The sequence below is a fragment of the Durotheca rogersii genome, assembly GCF_024521655.1.
Source record: "Durotheca rogersii strain YMJ 92031201 chromosome Unknown GGS23scaffold_14, whole genome shotgun sequence".
NCBI classification, from domain to species: domain Eukaryota; kingdom Fungi; phylum Ascomycota; class Sordariomycetes; order Xylariales; family Xylariaceae; genus Durotheca; species Durotheca rogersii.
Genome location: NW_026251245.1, coordinates 131,647 through 151,241, shown reverse-complemented (window position 1 = coordinate 151,241; position 19,595 = coordinate 131,647). Strand labels below are relative to the sequence as shown.

Sequence of the window (19,595 nt, the reverse complement as noted above, 5' to 3'; positions counted from 1 at the left end):
AGCTGCCGCCGCTGTTGATCTGCGCACTTTCAAGATTTGGGTCCAATGCGCACGCGCGCGCGATGGTCTCTCCTGTGCAGAACAGAGGAGAAGCGAGCAGCTAAGGGGGGGGGTAAAAGAAAAAACCTAGGCAGCGCAAGCAAGGAGAGCAAGTCGCCAAATCTACGCAAAGTGTTGCAGAAGGCGGCTGTCCTACAGACGACCCGTCTCTTGTTGCGCGTAGGCTGGCGCCTGATAGCAGTAGCCCCCCGACAATAGATGTCGGACAAGAGTTGTCGAGAAGCGCCTATATGCAGGCAGGAGGTGGCGGCAACAGGTGATGGTGGTGGGAAGTGGTGGGAAGTGGTGGTGATATGGCGCGTCGGGTCGTGACGATGCGTGTTTTGTGACTCTGCCGTGTGGGTTGTGCTTCTTGTGCTGGTGCTCGTGCTTCTGGTTGTGCCGTGTCCTGCCCTTTTGCGTCCGTACCTCCACCAGACCCTTCGAGCGTCGCGACGATTCCTCACTGGACGGAGGGCGAGTTCTGGGAACGGCAATGCGGAGCGGATAAATGTTGCAAAGAGGGCCGAGGGCCAGTATAGAGTTGAGCGTTCCGACGGCTCCCAGCGAACCAGGGCTTTGGGGGGGGCGGCCTGATCTGATTCGACGTTATTTATTTTTCCAACTACAGACTTTGTGGGAGTCTGTTTGGGTGGAAAATGGAAGGGCAGAGCGCGCGAGAATGGCAATTGATTCGATGGTTTTTTTAAGAAGCGGTGGACCGAGAGGGGAGAGGGGGGTTGATTGGTGAGAAATAGGTAAGAGACGAGTAAAAATCGAGGGAAGGCGAAGCTTGGAGGGAGGGGGGGAGCCAGAGGGACCCGACGTTTTAATGGGGCGGCTTTTGTGACTAATCAGCTGCCAGGTTGAAATCTTCGATGTGGGTCCCCATGTGGGGCTCTTATAGCGTGCGTGCCATTATACCTGTGGATGTGTGTGCCCAGCGTACCGCGTACGTTGTAGATACCTTGGGTGCCTACCCGCGCAAGTGCGCACCTGCGCACGTAGGCGACCCGAGGTACTGGGGCCGCAGCAGCAGGAGTGCGTATACGTGTGTACACGCTACGTAGCAGGTACCTAAGGCCTGTGTGTGTGTCAAAAGTGTGGTATGCGACTGCCTTTTTACCTGGCCTAGCCTGGCTCTGTACTACGTAGTATGTACTTATGTACCTACATACGTACGTCTCCCATGTCCCTGCCCCCTCTAGGTTAGGGACTTTTCAACACCCCTACCGGCCAGCGGCTTCCCACCTAATACGGGTGTTCTAGGCAGTGCTTCGATTTGGATACAATTACATGCCCGCCTCTGTACCCACGTAATATATATACATACATACATACATACATACATACATACATACATACATACATAGGTACCTACCTACTTTCCTAACAATGCCTGTTGCACAATGCCCCGGTAGCGAAGCCCTGCTGCCTCTGCCACTGCCGCTGCCACTTCCGCTACCAGGCAGCTTAGGTACCCAGCCACTCCTCCGTCCCACGTTGGGTACACGAGGTGTCTAGTATAATCCTACGTGTGACAGGTACCTAACCTAATGTATCGCATCGGTATGCTCCTGCCTGCTTTGCCCCCCCCCCCCTTTCCCCTAGTCTGCGTGGAAATATTCCGTGGCTTGTTGGGGCTGGACCCAATCTTTTTTTATTCCTTTTTTTTGTTAAATTCCTTTTTTTCTCATTTCCGTGTTTTTTCTCCCCCCAGTTCGCTTCTCTCGCTACTTTCAGCTTCCTTTCCCCTCGAACGACTTTTTCATTCCTGGTAAGATAGGCCACCTACCTACATCACCGCCAAATACAAATCATCCCATCAGCTCGGTCATAATTTCATTCTCGTCTTGTCTCTGACTGCGGCCCCTGTATGCGTCGCTGCGCGGTTATTTGACACTACTACGCGATGTGCATACATGGCATACCCGACCAATTTGAAATGGAAATGCCTCTGCCCTCGTCGTTCCGCGAGCCGCAAGCCGGTGGCTGGGCCTATCTCCCTCTCTCCCCATCACCCCGACACCCTAGTCTCCAGCCCCCATCCGAGGGCCCTTTCGTTACGTAGCCCGCTTGACGTGTCAGCGTCCTGCTCAAGTGACGGGAGAATCACGTTTGACAGGGATCCTCTCCCAGGTCCCCGCGCACCAGCACTTCACCTCGCATCCTCGATGCGCACGGGGGGATGTACGCACATTATGTGTGTACACCCATCCCAGGTAGGACAGCGAGAACTTCCGTCCCAGCGTGCCAGGGAGAGTCCCGCTGGTAGCCTGTGAAGTAGAGGTGGTGAGAGCCAGCGGGGTTGGCTAATCGTCATCGCTTCCGCCTTTCCAGGAATCCAGAATGGCTGCATGCCGGACGGTGGACATGCGCAGGCCTATGCACACACACACACACACACACACACACAACTATACACCACTCTACCACATACATACATTACGTGCGCACACTACTCCCGTTACTACACCTAGGATGTGTACCAATCTCCCCCCCCCCCCTCTTCTCTCTCTCTATGCACTCTCGTCATGAAAACTCGGCAGGAGTTTCACCAGGGCGGCTAGCTGTTTACTAACGCCCGGGGTTGTCGCTTTTGCTCCGGCTCCCTGGACACATCACATACGTCACATCGGTATGGATACCGTCGATGTGTCCGTGAGATGCCCCTGCGTTGTTGAGTATCAATCCCCAGATCAGCACCGGCATGGCAGGTGATCGCTGTGGCGCGTGGCGGGACGACGGATGCCGTTGTTTATTCCTCTTGCTGAGCGCGCCCAGGCTTCCTGTACCGTATCGCACTGCGGACGCACTACCTACATACAGAGTAGCACACTAACCTACACCGGTGAGACGACGGAGCTTGGCTGACAACACGATGCCTCTAGACCAAGTTGAGCAGCGAGAGCTCCACGGATCTAATTATAGGTCACTCCGCCCACAGTCGGCGTCCACGTAATGCTCCGTGTAGGGCCGGTCTGGCATCGGCTCAAGGTTGGAGGTTTTCGTAACGTAGTGTATAACGAGGCGCCGACAGACAGGATTCTCTTCCTGGCACCGGCTTTACGCGTCACGGAGAGGTTGGGGCCGTCTGGCCTGGTTCGGCAGCAAAGTCCGTTCGCTGGGCGCGAAGAGTTACTATGGGAGAGAGAGACCCTCCCCTCCCAAGCGGCTCCGGTGCCATCCGCATGTCAGCGACCACAGTGCGTGAGGGGCTGCTGCACAGACGGATGCACTGTCTGAAGCTGGCACACTTTTGTCTGCATCATTCTGACGGTGAGCGTGTGGAAGCGGGGAAAAGGGCCTATTCCCTCTCCTCTCCCCTTCCGGGCATCACTTCGGTTTCCGCTCGACTCCGAATCCTCTCCTCTCGAAAAGTCGGTGTAACCAGCCGGCATTGGTATCATCTTACGTCCTACCGTCGGCCCTAAGATGAAAATTTTCCCTCTTTCCACGGAGCGGTATATCGTCGCCGTTATCATGATAATGATTAGTAAGGGGACTGTGTCGAGATTGAGTGAAACTCACGGCGAACGACGATCTAATCTTAGTGGTTGAAAATTCGGCCTCGTGGATTTTGTGACTGGTTCATAAGTGTCTTGGAATTTCTCCTTCGCAGCACATCAATGGTCCGTTTTACGGAGGCGCTGTTGGGGCGCGGAGTGGAGAGAAACACAGAGAGGGACAGGGGTCGGGGTCAGCCGCGCTACCGTGAAGAGACGAGTACCAGACATCACGAACCCAGGTGCATATGTACAAACGATTGCTCGTCTTGGGCGCCGGGTCGATCACAGAATCCTTTGCCGCCGAACCATCTATCACATGCAATTTCAACATGCCATCGGAGTCCCAGACACGACGCGCTCGACATGTTCCCCCGGTTGATCCGCATCCTCTCTCTATCGAATAGCCGTTGGACCCGAATGGAATGGTAACCCGAGCCTCGACGCTGAGCAAATCCCGCAGGGGCCCCGGCATTGTAGATCGAAAACCGGCGAGCTATTGCGGCTAGGGGATAAGCTATTTCGGAAGCGTTACGACTATCAGATCCAGCTTCATACGACCCGCCCCCGTAGCATCTCTCTTGAGGCAGTGAGTCTATTCCCAGCCCATGTGTATCAAATTTCTGGCCAGTTTATGGGTTCAGCGCCCAGCGGATATGCCGTATGCTAGGCCTTTTGGGCAGGTCTCTCTCCGGCTTGCCTCCTTTTAAACCCCATCCGTAGCGAGCGGGAGACGGCTTAGCTACTTTCAGCCTCATCCTTACTCGATCTGCTCAGGCACGGGTTGGATAACTGCAGTCGAATGCCCAACCAGCTACGAGATCGAGTGCGGTTCAAGATCAGGTCCAATAAGGAGCTCAGCCGATTTCCAAATCTGCGACAAGCTCGTGAAGAAAACCCAGGGACGGGCCGGCGAATGAGAGGTCGACGTTGCGTCTCTGCACCCCGATTCGGCTTCACACCACCCACACCATCTCCACGTTTGAGCTTAGGAATGTCTCGCGTACCTGGCGGCTACTGGAGTCTAGGCCGCATGGAAGGCCAACAACTTCAGGCTTCCACCAGTCTTATCACGCCGTCGCCCTTCCAGCTCCAACACCGTCATCTGTCATTGAGCAATTCAACATCGCTTGATCGGATCGCCGACGATCTCGAGGGAAAACCTGGAACCGGTTCCTCGGAAACCCAGGCGCACTATAACCGAAAAATACTTGGTAATGAGTCGCTCGCCACGCTACCTCGTGACGATTTAATTCATCACGGGTTTACTCCCCCCCTCGCCAAAAAGAGGCCAACAATTGGAATTTCCGGTAACGCAGAGTTAGTCTAGAATCGCCTCATCCTCTCGGATCGGCAGCGCTATGGCCTGTAATAATTTAGCAGGCGAATGAACGTTAAAATCCAGCGTGTGCCGCGATCAGCGTGACTTCCGATAGGAAGTCTATCGTGGAGTAGACGGGAGATGAGAGATGAAAGTGGAAGCTAGGTCGAGTCACCGCGATACCCTAGGCCCCACCCATAATACTCGTTTAGGATTCGGACCACTGTGGAGGCAAGTCTGCCACGGGTCTCTACCATATCTGAAGCCTTTCCCGAATATAGAAGGGTTTCCAACGTCTTAATTGGACGCCCGTCGACACGAGCTAATGGCTATTGCTGAAGCCCTCTGTTTCGGATGCGATGCCGGACGGTAAGAAGTTAGCTTCGTCAGGCCTCACGTCGAGCGAACGCGTAGATCACTCGCCGTTTATGGGATCTCGCGAGAATCGTGCGCCGGAGAGCCTAGGACGGGGCCCTCCCCGGCGTGAGGGCGGTATTCGTGAACCCGAGCGGCGTATTGGTGCTGCCTAATCTCGCTAGCTACCCTTATACCCCAGAAATACACATTTCAGTCCGTAAAACTTAAGGCGACGTTTAGCCCAGTAGAGAACTCGTAAGACGAGATAAACCCTCCCCCCCCCCCCTTTCCTTAGGGGGGGGGGGGAATCGCGCAACCACTTTTTGACTAGCGGCCGTGCTATTCAACCTACCAAGAAACTCATCACTTCAAGGGGGTGAGGGACCACGCGATGGATAGGACGAGGCTGTCCCGCTCATGGCCTCCAGCCTTATTTTTCTTTCTTGTCGTCGCTAAACTAATATCAAATCCAACGTCATCCACGGATGGCTGAAAAAGGGGGGAGCCGGCCGACGATAATTAAACACCGTAACACCAACTCTCTTCACCTTCCGTACATAGCAACGACGCGCCGCGTACGCTTATTCCACCCCGAAACGGCCCTTCTTCCTTGTCGTCTTCCCTCTCTCTCGCCTCCTTTCCCCAGGGCCTGGAGCTGGATGGTGGAGCTGGACGACTCGAGGGGAGGGGAAGGGGGGGAGGCTTACGAGGCGTGACGCGAGGTATTCAGGCCGATGCTCATTAAGCCACGCGAGAGAGCGAGCGAGGTCTTCTCCGATGTAATATGACGCCTTGTAGCACATGAGAATACAACACTAAGACACGAACACGCATTGTATGCTCGCCTTGACGACGAATACCTGTTACCTCGACCCGAGGCCAAATTAGAAAAGGGGTAGGGCGGCCTGGCAGCCTAGGTGGCATGATCGCAGCTCAGCCCCTTTAGGGTTCCTCACCTGCGAGGCGTTCGGAATGCCTACCCGCCTGCCTGCCTACGTACTTGCTCTGGCCCGCTTGTCCATATCCCGTCTCGTCTCAGGATCCCGACCTGCATTGTCTCTTCGCCGACTCATCCCCTCTCAGCTGCCTTTCCCTCTACCTACTTACCTATCTTCCCTGGCTGTATCTGCCCGCTTACCTAGCCGCTTCAACACCTGGTGACGCGGACGCCACTTGGCCCCTGGATCAGGGCGAGCAATATTCGGAATACGATGTTTAGGGGGCTGGGTGCTGGAGTCGGGGTTAGGGGTTAGCGCGGTGGCAGGATGAAGAAACGAGCGATCGGACGGAAGCCCTATCGCCGGACTCAGCCACGCGTGCCCTTCCTCGCCTTTCCCCTTCGCGCAAGCTCCCCAGAGCCGTTCGCCGCAAGCAAGACCCGGACTAGCAGCAAACCAGCTCCCTCGCACCCGCCCCTCCCGAAGCAGAGAAGGGAACCTCGTGCTCCCGACGGTGTCCCGAGCCCAACGGGACGGAACGTGGAGGCCGCAGCTAGAGAGCGAAGGAGAGAAGAGTCGCTATATTGGAGCGGCGAGGGTCGAACCAGATCCCCTTTCCGTCTTCTTGACTACCTCTTACGAATATAGGCCAGGGGTTCAATAGCCACCTCATCTCGCCCGCTTGTTAACCTAGAAGGCGGACGGGGGGACAGGCTGGCTGGCTGGCTCGGGGTTTGGTGTGGAATTGGCAAGTCGGTCACGACACGCGCACACGCATACACGTAGATCGACTGCCGCTCCCAACAACCAACCCACCGCGCGTTGTCCGTCTAGGCCCACGGCATGAGGTCGAAGCGAAGAAAGAAGAAGCGGAGACGGAGGCCGGGCAAGGGGGGTGCGAAACGAGGCCTGCCGCCGCTCCACCACTAGTTCGGAGGGACGAGGAGGGGAGGAGTGGTACGTGTGCGATATGGAACCGGTCAGACCCGAGGTAGAGAGGTAGGTAGGTTCGTCGTCAGTCGGGCGCGTGTTGCATCGACACCCCTCCCTTCCCTTGCTTACTTTCGTCCGTCTCTCTCTGTCTCTCTCTCTCCTTACTAATTCCATCGCTTGCTCCCACGTCGTCGGGCCGAGAGGGCTCCCTAGTGAGCTAGCTGGTTAGCGGGAACGACGACTACGGCGTGGTGGCAGCAAGCAGCGGCGCTAGTAGTGGAACCCGCTCTACGTCGCCTTGCGCTGCGTCTGCGGCAGGGCTGCGGCAGGACCCCCCGTTACATCGCCGGCCCCTCGGAGCGGGCCCGTACGGGGGGTGAGGGTGTTAGCTCAGCGACGTCGTCCGTCCGTCGCCCCCTTCCGCTTCCTTCCAACCACGCGTGGTTGAATTAGACGCCCTGGAGGAATAGGCATAGGCAAATAAAAGCCCGCTCGCTCTCCCTCCCCCTCCTTCTTTTCGTTATTTCTTCTTTTGCTCGCCTCCCCCCCCCTCCCCCCCCCCCCCTTCCCTTTCCGTCCCTCCTCCTCTCTGCCTTCACCTCGCTCGGTTCCCCCGAGAAGCAATCAGGCCAACCAGCTAGCTAGCCTGCACAGACGCACCAGCGAGAGGGGAGTAGACGAGAGGGGAAGGGGCAGGGAGGGGAGCGCGAGCGAGCGAAGTGCGAAACAGAGGGGGGAACAGAGGGGGGAGACCCAACCGGCCAGCCAGCCAGACACTTGGGCCGCGCTCACTGGTCCACGCAGTCGAGCCCAGCTCTCCGGCCGCGCGGGCGGGACCTTGCCTGACTCGGCCGCCGCCGGCGAATCACGTCCGTTCCTTTCGACTTTTAGGCCTGCGGTGCGATGGGGCAGTTGGCAGGTAAGCAGATTGGGGGAATTGGGGGAGAACGGGGAGGGGGGGAGTGGATAGTGGATAGGGGGGTTGAGAGGGGATTGGCGGGCGGGTGATCATGAAGGAGTGCGTGTGAGGGCAGGATACCGAGTGCGGTAGAGATGTGAGACGTAGACGACAGATTCGGGTACGTAGTTTGTGTTGTATGCCCGCACCTGTACAGATACGTCGTGTTCGGGTGTCTATAGGGCGTGCATTGTTACTAGGCGTAGCGTTAGTTACCTCTGCGAATACACCTACGAACGAGCACGCATTGATTTCATCTAGCTTTGTGCCGATACGGAAACAGGAGGGTCTATCTGGTAGCCGTGGGAGTTTAGAACTACACACGATTAGGAGAGAGGCGGCTCCCGTCGCCTCCACCTCCTTCTCCTGCCCCTATTGGCAGTGACCCCCTATTGGTAGTGGTTTGCTAGACCTAGATGGACGTGGGAGGACGCCTCGCTCGTATCCCCCTGGAGCTTCTGGATGAATAGGAGATGGTAATACTAATACGGGGGAACAGACTAGAATAATATGCATCGCGATGCTTGATAGAACAGATGTCCGTATTGTCCGTTCGCTACTTTCCGTGCTCCAACTCGGCCTCCTCACTGCCTTCCACCCGCCAACTCAGGAGGCGCGGTATGGCGGCTTCGTGTGAAAGGGTATTCGAGGCCCCTTGAGGAATCCCTCCACTCGAAACTATGTCGGAGACGAATCGTAGCATCTAACGAACTGCAGGAGTTAGGCTCATCAGACTGTGCTTGCTGCTCGACCATCGAGCGGGAGCAAAACGATCCAATGTAGAGAGGGCACATGCAGATATGCGCGAGCGCAAATTGTCACAACCCCTGATCCGATGCCGCCTTTGTTTTCCTCCTTCCCGCGAACTAGGGTGGGAGACGGACGCACATTCTGCCGGGATGGCTGCTTCAGCGCCCGCTAAATTGGCCACCAAGGCCATAACACGAGCGATCTCGACCAACTCAACCCACCGTCACCGTCATCACCGTCCTGATGAGTATGGTCTATGGGCCTCTATCCCGGCACCGGCGCACCTCGTTCCTTGGGTCTCGAGATCGGGGGACGCGTATCAACACGTGTACACGAAGGTTAGGAGCCCCTCCGATCCGTCGAACTAAGCTGTAGTCTTTGTTTTCCCCTCGAGATAACGACGAATGCCCGTCCAGAATACCACAACCTATAAGTGTCCGCCACATCGAGGGCGAGGGAGGTGGGACCGGGCTCATCCCTGACTTCTCTGTCGTCTGAGAGACTTGCTGATCCGACCCCCGTGGCAAGTTCACCAAAACTCGCCTTCAATACCTGATACTCGGTCAACCCCCGGGCATGGCTCTCGAGAAAGCCTCCATACCCCTGATGAACGTTGGCATCCCCTACTCAAACCCGCAGCGAGCGTCACCCTGGAGCAGCGGGGTAGACGTACGTGCGTCGAGACCGTTGATGATCTCGCTGGCACCGCATATGCCTCATAGGGGAGCTTAATTGAGGAACTGCGGGCCATGGCTTCGGACCAAGTGGTTGCTGCTTCGTACGTTGGCGACCTTACCATCCCCAGCGATTCAGAGACCCGCATCGGTGGAGGTGGGCGCGAATGTATCTCGCCAGATCATAATGAGCATACCAATTATAGACTCGGCGTAGATCGTTGGGGCGACTCGCAGAAGCCTCGACCTAGTTCTGTTCGTCTATTGGGAGAGGGGAGAGGGGGGTGGAGGAGTATTCGTAAGTCGATAGCCAGCCTAATCCCACATCCTCCTCTTTCAGAAAGGCCCCCTCCTCGAAGCGCTCGCATCTCGCGTTGGACCTTCGACATTCCCCACCGCCTACTCTCAGGGGGGCTTTCGCTTTGCAGCTTTCACCGGCTTCGAGACTGAGAAGGGAGACGGACCGACCCGTTTTCGCCGGACTGACGTTGACGATATGGATGGAGGAGAGCAGATACGTCAACGTGGCAGAACACGTGGCCGCTGCTAGGTAAGGCGGCCTGGGTTAAAGACGTCAAAAAGCAAAGAGGCGAAAGGGGCAAAACAAGGCCTCCTAGGTTCGTAGTCGAGTGCTACTCTGGCCTAGCCTGGCTGGGTCTGGTGGAGGAAAGATAGGGGATATCGGCGTTTGGGGAGGAGAGAAACTAGACCGGGGCGAAGAAGAGGGACCGCAAAGATCGATCCCAGCCGTTAGATATTAGACCAGAATACTGGCGATTGGGCGAAAGGGGCAAGTAAACCGATGAAGGAAGGTCTCTTCTCGGGTTACATTGGGACGAACTTTTCGCTTTCCGTTGGCTGAGACGAGTCAGTCGAGTAAAGTGGTAGTAAGGCTTGGGAAACTCACACCCACAAATACGAGGACAAAGTCCTGGTTACGCAATTTCAAAGGTAGGTATGCTCTCTCATTCCTGTCTGCTAGGCGCGAAGATAGCTTGCTTGGTGATTCGCATACACTCGAACGTAAGCAAGGTAGTATAGTCAACGATGGCCCATGAGAATGGGCGTTGTATGTGTGCTGAACCCTCCTCCCTCCCCTGTCTCCAAACTTGCCTAGGGCGATGCTAACAACGCCTTTGGGGCCATTGCTGGGTGGCGAAACACCGCGCTGAAGACAATGAGAGTGGTCAGTGTTCACTCTCGCTAGAGGAGCTACGTATTGACGGCAGCGGAAACGCCAGCGTCAGGCGCAGGCATCTCATAAGGGTGAAACGCGGAGTTTCAAGATATTCACCATGATTAACTTCACTTACGGGATACCTACCCGACCCAGCGTACCATAGCACCCATAGAGGGGATCATAGATGGGTCACCGCGAAGGTTGAGTCTTGAACATTGCGAGAACGATCTCTCATCTAGCTTGGGCAGCAATCTGCCAGAAGATGCCGTCCATAGTTTGAAACTGGGACACGATGGCAGAGGCAAGTCGAAATCGAGTGGGAGAAAGATGGCCCCGTCTGTCGAGGTAACGGGGTTCAATAGATGCTTGTCCGTTTTCGAAATCTGAGCCAAGCGCAGAATCGATAGGTAGCGAACTGACCTGGTCTGGATTCAGGCAACGTATCGATGTATCCCAGTTTGTAGTTTAGGAACTGACACCATCGCATCGATACCAGGATGTTTCTGTTTTGTTTTGCAGCTAAATGGCTTCTCTCAGCCACAGAATTCTCCTCATCGACTGCCCGAAGCTACTTTGCCGCGTTTTCGTGGGGAGATCGGTGGTTGGGTAGCGGCAGCCCTGGTCACGACCCGTTACGGGCCCGAGCCAATCCATCGTCCCCATCACGGTTCTGGATCGCGGGGTAGATATGAATATCTTCGTGCTAGTGCAGGCGTTAGGCGCGGGCCTTTCTGCTGCCGCATAGCAGCAGCGTGGCGTTACGGGCGATCTAGCTGGAGAAGCTGTATCCTAAGCGCGGAAAACGCCTAGCGAAGAAAGCGGGAGGGTTTAGTCGGCGTGGATATATTAGCGAAGCCAGGGGGGCGCTTAAGCGGGCTCCACAGCGCCGCCGGCAGAGAAATGACTGGAATAGAAACAGCCTGGATGGCGTCTATGCCTGGTTTCGAGGCGGATACAATCATCTCAGCCTCCAGCGCCAGCCAGCATCATGGCCGGCAGCGGCGCTCGCGCCCCGGTCCTGCGGAAGCGCGCGCTGGAGTACGGGGGAGTACGGGATAGGAGTTTCGCCAGAAAGCGCCGTATGGCGAACCATGCACGTTAACGACCGAGGAAGATTTACCGAAGTCGCGTCGACCAACGATAGAGGGGGAGGTGTCTTCAGCCGGCGCCCACCATGTGGCGCGCGCTCCATCCGAGGCGCGACAGGGATGCCCCGATGCTATTCATGGAACAGGAGAGAGGGAGAGAGGGAAGAGGGAAGTAAAAAAGACAGACGGAGAGTTTCCCGTTGGCGACGAAAGCAGTTCAGAGCTGGTATGGCGAGCCGCGCGCTGCACGAAGCGGCGGCACGCGATACACAGACAGGTAGGGCTTAACGATGACGAGGGACGGAACGAAAACAAGATGAAGGAGGACTACGACGATGCATAAAACGGCACCGGCTCCCAGACTTCGGAATCGCGGTCAGTCCAACCTACGTGCGTATCGGCAAGAGGATCGCGGACCAAAACAGAGAGACGAGCGGAGCTCACATTGCCTAAAAAAAGACCGGCCTGAAACAAAGCACGGCGAAGACGGGAAGCCCATGTGCGTCAGCCTGTAGGCGTGCGACATCACAGTTGGCATCACAGCATCGACGGCCATCCCGGGCTCTGCACCTTTCTTCTTCACTCCGCCGTCACCTTTTTCTTCTTCGGCTGTCAGCCCGCTGCCGTGCTCAGCTCGCTGTCAGCTCGGCGCCATTGTCCAACAATCAGCAAGCAACGATCGACAGTCGACGGAGACACGAGAGGCGAGAGACGCGCACAGCCCATTGGATAGAGGGCACAACTGCCGCTGCGGATTACGCGAAGGTGAGTGGTGGAGACGGGGAGACGCGAGACGGGAGAATGGGAGATGGGAGGTTCTTCAGATGAGGATTTGTTTCGGGGGACGGAACGCAACTCGACGGCTGGGGACGAGCCTGGACGAACCTCCCTGGCCGGTGCTTCCTGGCCGGCCCTGCCTGGGCAGACCTGGGGACAGGGGGAGGTGGGTAATAGCCTGGACAGGGGACCAGGGGGGGGGGAGGCAGAGGGCGAATCAGAAGTGCGGGCATCGGAGCGGCGCTAATCAGGTCCCAAATATAGCAGGATAGCCCAGTAGCGGCAGCGCTTAACACCAAGTACCGGATACCTCTCCCCTCCCCCGCCGAGCCACCGATCCCCTAGCCACCGTCTCCTCTGCTATTAGCCACTCGAGCCCGGTAGCCGCGAGCGCTACATCGCCTGGCCTGGCTCGCCCATCCGTCCCCTCCGTACCGCCGGCAGCTCTCGCTACGACATACTGCCTGTGCTCGAAGTACCTAATCTGCCTACCTGCAGAGCAAGGTACCTACAGGCACCTGGCGGGGAGGCTATCAGGCCAATCACGCTCGACATCGGACGGGTCCTTGGACGGAGCTGGCTTAATTCAACGGCAACCCAGTTGAAGTAGCTTATACCTGCCTGGATGCAGGCCTGAGCCTTCTCCCACTGTCCATCGAGTCAATTCATCAATTGAACCAATCAAACGATCAGTCAATTCCTCGTAGGTACCTACCGATTTCTGGCCTCCTCTCCCTCTCTCTCCGTCTCCCTCACTCGCGCCCATCGCCCGTCACCCATCACACACATCACTCTCTCTTTCTCACACACACATACATACACGCTTACAATCTAGCCCTCTCGCTCGCTCTCTCTTCTCCCTTCTCGTCTGTCTTTACCCCCCCCTCTTCTCCCGCACCCCTCTCGCTGTCTCTCGCTCGCTCGCTTGCTCGCTCTCTCACGCCCCCCCTCACCCCTGCCCGCCCGCTTCCCTCTCTTCCTCTGAGGCGAGATCTCGACCCTGCAATTCCTCGCCGCCCGAAGGAGAGCACCAGTCAGACTGGCAGTATAATCATAATCATAATAAACAATAACGACACACGGGGATCTGCACAGGCGCGCGCCCTCCTCTTCCTCTCCGAGACGAGACACACTTGCAGCAGAGGGAGAGATACCGATCGCTGGGCCACAAGGCGCATCGGGATGTACTCTTAGACGCATCTCACGCAACACACACCCACGTCTGCTCAACCCACACATCTGCCTACCATTTCCCACGCATGCCTACTACTACTACATCCCGTACGCAGTCGCACATCCAGGCTAATTAAGTACCTCGAGCGGCAGTCAGCACGTCCTAGGTACCTCCCTACCTGGCCTACAGCCGACAGCCGTCTACACCTAGGGTTTGATTCTGCTAAGGCACCTGATCCCTACCGCCTGACCCCAGCCAATCCCAGGGCCTCCTCGCCCTGCCCGCCCGTCACTGGCCCACCGCTGCCGCCGGAGCTCGACTCTGCCTTTTATTCTTTTTATTTTTATTTTATCCTTCGCGCCGGCCCTCTCCTCCTGCGCTCCACTAGCCGGCCGAGGAAGGTTGGCCTCCCTTATTTTCCTCCTCTTCGTAGGTTCGTGCTTGCGTCCGTCACCTGCCCCCCCCCCCTTCTCACTCCCCTGGCCTATAGCTCACCGGCGCCTACAGACGATAGGTACACATAGCTGTCTCTACCTGTAGTAGCAGCGCCTCGCGTTCCGGTATAAGCCTTCGTCACCCTCCTCACCCCCCCCAGGCACTCTCTCTGGAGCCACGCCCGCGCCATCGGACCTGTCACATCGATTCTAGCGTTCCCAGTGGGGGGCAGCTCTGGGTTCCCCGTTTGGCGCCTCTCGTCTCAGCATCGACTAGGCAGCGTGCCACGGCCTCCTGCCTATAATCCTTGTCTCCACGCAGCGTCCTGCCCATCCCTGGTCCCACCACCAGGGTCACTTCTTATTATTATAACCGCCTGTCCCTTCTTCTCTCCCTCTCTCGCACACCTGCTGCTGCCCTACCCAGCGCCGGGTTCTTCGTCCTCGCCTTCCTCTACGGTGACTTCTCCGCGCTGCCTGTAGACGTCTTGGATTCTTCTCTCCTCCTATCCCCCCAGAGTCATTCACTTGACTCGAGGCTATACTCACGACTTACTCTCGCCCGTCTAAGCGCCCTCTCCCGTCTTTCCTCCTCCTCTCTTTATCTCTCTTTGTCTAGGAGCTCGCCACGATGCCTGCCGTCAAACCGAAGCTCGCGCAGCTGAAGACGCCCGTCACGGCGACTTTTCCCTCAGAACTGTCCGCCCTGTCGGCCAAGACGCCTCGTTCGGCCGTCCCGGACTTCATCAAGGAGGAATTTCCCAGCAGCGCTAAAACTCCTATCACCCCGCCTACCGCTTACATGGATTTCCTCAAGGCCATGTCGGTAGCCTCGCCAGTGGTACCGGGGAAGAGGTCGGGGACGAGCACGCCGGAAGACGATTCGGCACAGGAATCAGTACCGTCAACCGCAAGCAGCGAACAGACGGATTGCTCCTGCAAATGCGGGAACCACAGGCCAGCTGCCGGCATCCCGCCGAGCCCTTTTCCGAGCCAGCCCATGTCCGCTCCGCTAGCGGGAGCGACCTCGTTCCCTAGCATCTACATGCCGCCGTCTCCCGCGGCGTCGACGATAGACTCGCCGCTTGGCGCCCGGTCACCTTTTAGCGCGAGATCGGTGCGGTCGTCCTTCGACTGGGAAGCGGCATTGAAATTCAGGCACTCGCAGGATTGCAGGGCGCACAAATCGTCGAGCAAGAGCGTGCGACACATCCGGGAGGTGGTTACTAGGACTGTCACGTACACGCCGAGGGTGGGTCCGGCACCGAAAGGCAAGAGGAGGAAAACGACGCATGTGGACTGTTCCAAGGCGCAGGCTGCGGTAGCAGCCGTAACGGCCGCCGCCGCGGCTCCTCCTCGAACCAACGCAGTTTAAACAGCAACTCGGTATCGACACCGACGTCCCTCAGCAACCGTCACCACTACCATCATCACTAGCACCAATCCGAAACGAACTAAAGTCTTATCACCCGATTCCTCCCCCCCCCTTATCTCGCAATGGCATCTGCACCGGCATGCACCGTCTACTTCCATTTGTCCATATCTATTGTTGCAACGGCTTCATTTATCCACTCATTCATATTTACCCGCTCGCGCTCTCTCATCTTTCTCTCCATTTCTGCGATATTTCGAACCACGGGCGGCGTATCGATGGTTAATCTGCGCCCTCCCCCATTTCTTTTCGGCGGATTTACAGGGGATTTCCGGGCGAGGATACGTCCGAGAGAGAGAGAGAGAGAGGAGGAGGAAGCAGGGAAGGGGAGAGATGGACGAGAAGAACGAGCGGTGGAAACGACTTTACGGCTTCTTATGACGTAGACTCGTGGGCGTATCTGGCATTACCAAGGGGAAATCAAGCCCCGGTGTCTTTTCTCTTTTTTTTGGGTTTGAACAGGTCATTTCGGGGCGGTTAACGTGTTCGGAAAGAAGCTTCTTGCGACGGAGTTGATCGGCGGTGTTTTGCTCAGCGGGCGTCACAGCGGCGGAACCCTTCGGGGGGGGTTTTTTTTTTTTCACCTCGAGGGCTGTTATATACATGAAGCGATACCTCCGTAGGAAAAAAAAAACCTTTTATAGAGCAACACTTTTATGTCATTTGATTATGATGCTTTTCTCTCTGTCTCTATCCCTCCCTATTTAGTGTCGTTGGCCGATGATTGGTCTACAGTCTCTAGGAAAGGGGGTAGAAAAAGGGAGGGAAGGGGGAGGGGATGAAGCAACTACGGACAGGCAGACGGTGTACAGCGACATGACGTACGGATGGCGGCAATCCTCGACAGGATTAGTTCGAGAAAGAGGCATAGAAGCAGAAGAGAAAAGAAGAAAAGAAGGATCTGACCTCTCGGGTAGCAAGACTAACACTTCGGCCAGGCGCAATTTGCTGGAATGTTGGCGGAATACACTAGATGCCCGAGAGGGACTAACACGATCGAGCCCTTCCGACTAACCTGGTTACTGGAGCCAAGCGCAGCGTCGCACCTGAGGGTCCCAACGGCATAGCACTATCCAGCAGACAGACGTGTATGAGCATGGGCATGGGGATGTTGTTTATGTGTGTTGATGTGCGCGTACAGGTGCGGTGTGCTGTGTGGTGTTGATGGATATAGGCAGGTCTATAATAGGTAGTCGGCAGGAAGGCTTGTGTATACCTACCTGCCTACCTACCTGCCTACATGGCCCCGTCTCCATCCCCCCCCCCTATCCCAACAAGACTTGCACCAAATCTGCCTTATCCACTCCCCATCCACATACCCGCACATCCACCCTCATCCACTATAACCTACAGGAATGGGTCCGGTGAATCGGCCAACAATCCTTCTCCTCCTGTTGCTGCTCTTCCTCCCCCTCTGTATCACACACACACACACACACACACACACACTCCATACTGTGTGCCCGCGACCAACGGCCAGAACAACGAGCTCGCATTCGAGCTCATCCAGGTCGTGTTGTTTATACCTGCGCCTGCCTACCTATCCGTCTGTTTATTTACCTCGGCCGGGCCGCCCGTTTCCGCAGGCCTATGGGACCTCCTCTCAGCCAGCCAGCCAGCCAGCCAGCCAGCCAGCCAGCCAACCAGCGAGCTAGCCAGCCAGCCAGCCGGAGAGCGAGACAGAGACGCAGAGACCGAGCCTGCTTGGCCTGGTATACAATAACGCTAAGGCGACCTCGAATGCGGCCGGAGGAGGGGGGGGGAGGTTGGGCTCGCGAGTTACGCGGGCGAGCGCGCGATGCCATTGGCGCGTCCGGCGGTCCCTCTGTCTCTGGCTGTCTCTCTATAGCCCACCTGGTCAGGTAGGTATCCTGTATACCGTCTGTACCACCTCCCTCTGCGCGTGTGAATTTTTTTTTCGGTCAAGAGCGCGGTCGTCGTTGGTGGCCTTCCCTCCTCCTCCTCCTCCCTCATGTTCCTCCCCGGCCCTACCCATCTCTCTACCTGCGTACGTACATACACACGTACATGTCTATGGACATGGCGCAGCTTGGCCTGCCTAGGTAGCGGCTTACCCGCATGCATGCATACGTGCGTGTGGTGGGTGCGCACATACGACATACCTACGTGCTTGAGGGGACTGTTACGGTCAGAGACAGGAGAGGCAGACAGAGAGACCGAGAGGCAGAGAGACAGGCAGAGAAAGGGAGAAAGAGATGCAGCAGCAGCAGGTCCACTGCCAGCTCGACGACTGGCCGACTGTCTGTCTGTGTGTCTGGTATTCGTGCGGGCGGGCAGGCTTTCCGCGCGCTCGCTCTGTAAAGCCGGCTTACGCCAACTACCTACCTAACATACATGCGTGACGCGGCGACCAAACCAACTGACCCAACCAAGCTGTCTTACACGTACACGCACCCTCACATACGCACACGCAGGAGAGAGGGAGCGAGAGAGCGCGCACGAGAGAGAGACCACTACGTATGCCACTGCTCCTTAACCCTATCTAGCCTTACCGATCTACCTACCTACCTACCCTACCATACACACACGGCGGCAAGGTAGGGATAATGTGGTTGCGTACGGCAGCTCGCCCACCCGCTAGCTCACCCGAACCACGATTCGCGGTCTCTCCCCTCCCCCTCCCCTTTCTGGACCCAAGATCGGGCACTATCAGCAAGTAGCTAGGTAGCGGCCGCTCGATCACGGGAGAGGGGAGGGGGGGGGGTAGAGGGGGCGCATCGGCTTGTCTGCTAGGTACGGAGGTTGTGCGCGTCCGCAGAAGCTGGTCCTCCAGGCGGAGGGCGGGCAATGGTGAAGCGTCTAGCCCCTCTCCCGGAGAGAGAGAGGGGGAGGGAGAGAGAGAGAGAGAGAGAGAGAGAGAGAGAGAGAGAGAGAGAGAGAGAAGACCACGAATCGGCACGGTTGCCCGAGCTCTAGAGAGGGAGGGTTTAGCTTAAGGCAGGGCAGGGCAGGGCAGGCTCTGGTTCTGGTGCCGGTGGCCCCCTCCTCTCTTCCCACGCAAGGTGGAGCAGAGATCTACTCACCACCTACTGCGTATATCTCGCCGGCGACGGCCCGCTGCTAACCTCGAGCCTTGGGCTGGGCCCGGACGAGGCAGGTAGACAGGTAGAGAGGTGAGGTGAGCGCGCACGCAGGTAGTTAGGTAGGTATCGACGGGGGATGTAGGCAGGGTGTTTGGACAGGCGTGCATCCCCTCTGCCTCCTGTCTCGCTCTGCGCCGTGCGCGTCCGCTGTAGGTCTTTCTTTCTTTTTTGGCGGCCTCGCTGGCCTACCTGGGCACACCTGAGCTGTAGTAGGTACCTAAGGGTAGGTGTGTGGGAAAGGAGGCATCGATCAGAGAGGCAGGCAGAGTATGCGGGTTATAGGCGGATCGGTACGTACCTGGGTGGAGAAAGGCAGCCAGGCAGACCCGTAAGTGGGAGGTACGTCCGCATCGACAAGCCGCGGCCATCTGGGTGACGGCGCCCGGCTACAGCGTCGTGGAGCGTGATTGGGCCGAGTCGTCTGTCCCGGCATCCTGGGACTTGCATGGCGGGGTCCGTCGGGCAGGGGCCAGGAGGGTGCGCTAGACCTGCCCCGAGCTTAGTTCCTACCTTGACGTTTCTTTCCCTCTTGTTCTCTCTCCCTCTCTCTCTCTTTATGATACTCATACCTGAGGTAGGCACCTAGGGGGTAGGTAGGTGCAGGTACCTACGCTTTTTTCGTAATAGGTATCTTAAGGCCGGGTACCTGAGGGAGGGACACCACGTGCATCAGGTATGTACATCAGGTAGGCACGTATGTAGGTACATCCCTCGCAGCAACCTCGCCTGCCAACGTAGGCCCCTCGGTACGGTACCTAACCCCAGGTGCCTACTAGCTGTAAGCTAAGAGATGCGACGGCCCGGTGGGACAAGAAGTACCGTGTACATCCGGTCGCAACCTGAGGCCGTTAAGCGCCGGGCGATCCACCGGGCGATGCCACGTCATTGGCCCGATTTTAGTGAGAGTCGTATACATCCATACCGCACGCA

General features: G+C 57.2%; 1 protein-coding gene across 1 annotated transcript; it reads left to right on the top strand.

Annotated features, from left to right (window-relative positions):
- Positions 1–14,128: 14,128 nt before the first annotated feature.
- On the top strand, positions 14,129–15,892 carry GGS23DRAFT_105721 (uncharacterized protein). The gene has a single exon (XM_051510956.1). The coding sequence runs from the start codon at positions 14,761–14,763 to the stop codon at positions 15,502–15,504; it is 744 nt and encodes a 247-aa protein (XP_051370814.1). The 5' UTR covers positions 14,129–14,760; the 3' UTR covers positions 15,505–15,892.
- Positions 15,893–19,595: the final 3,703 nt, after the last annotated feature.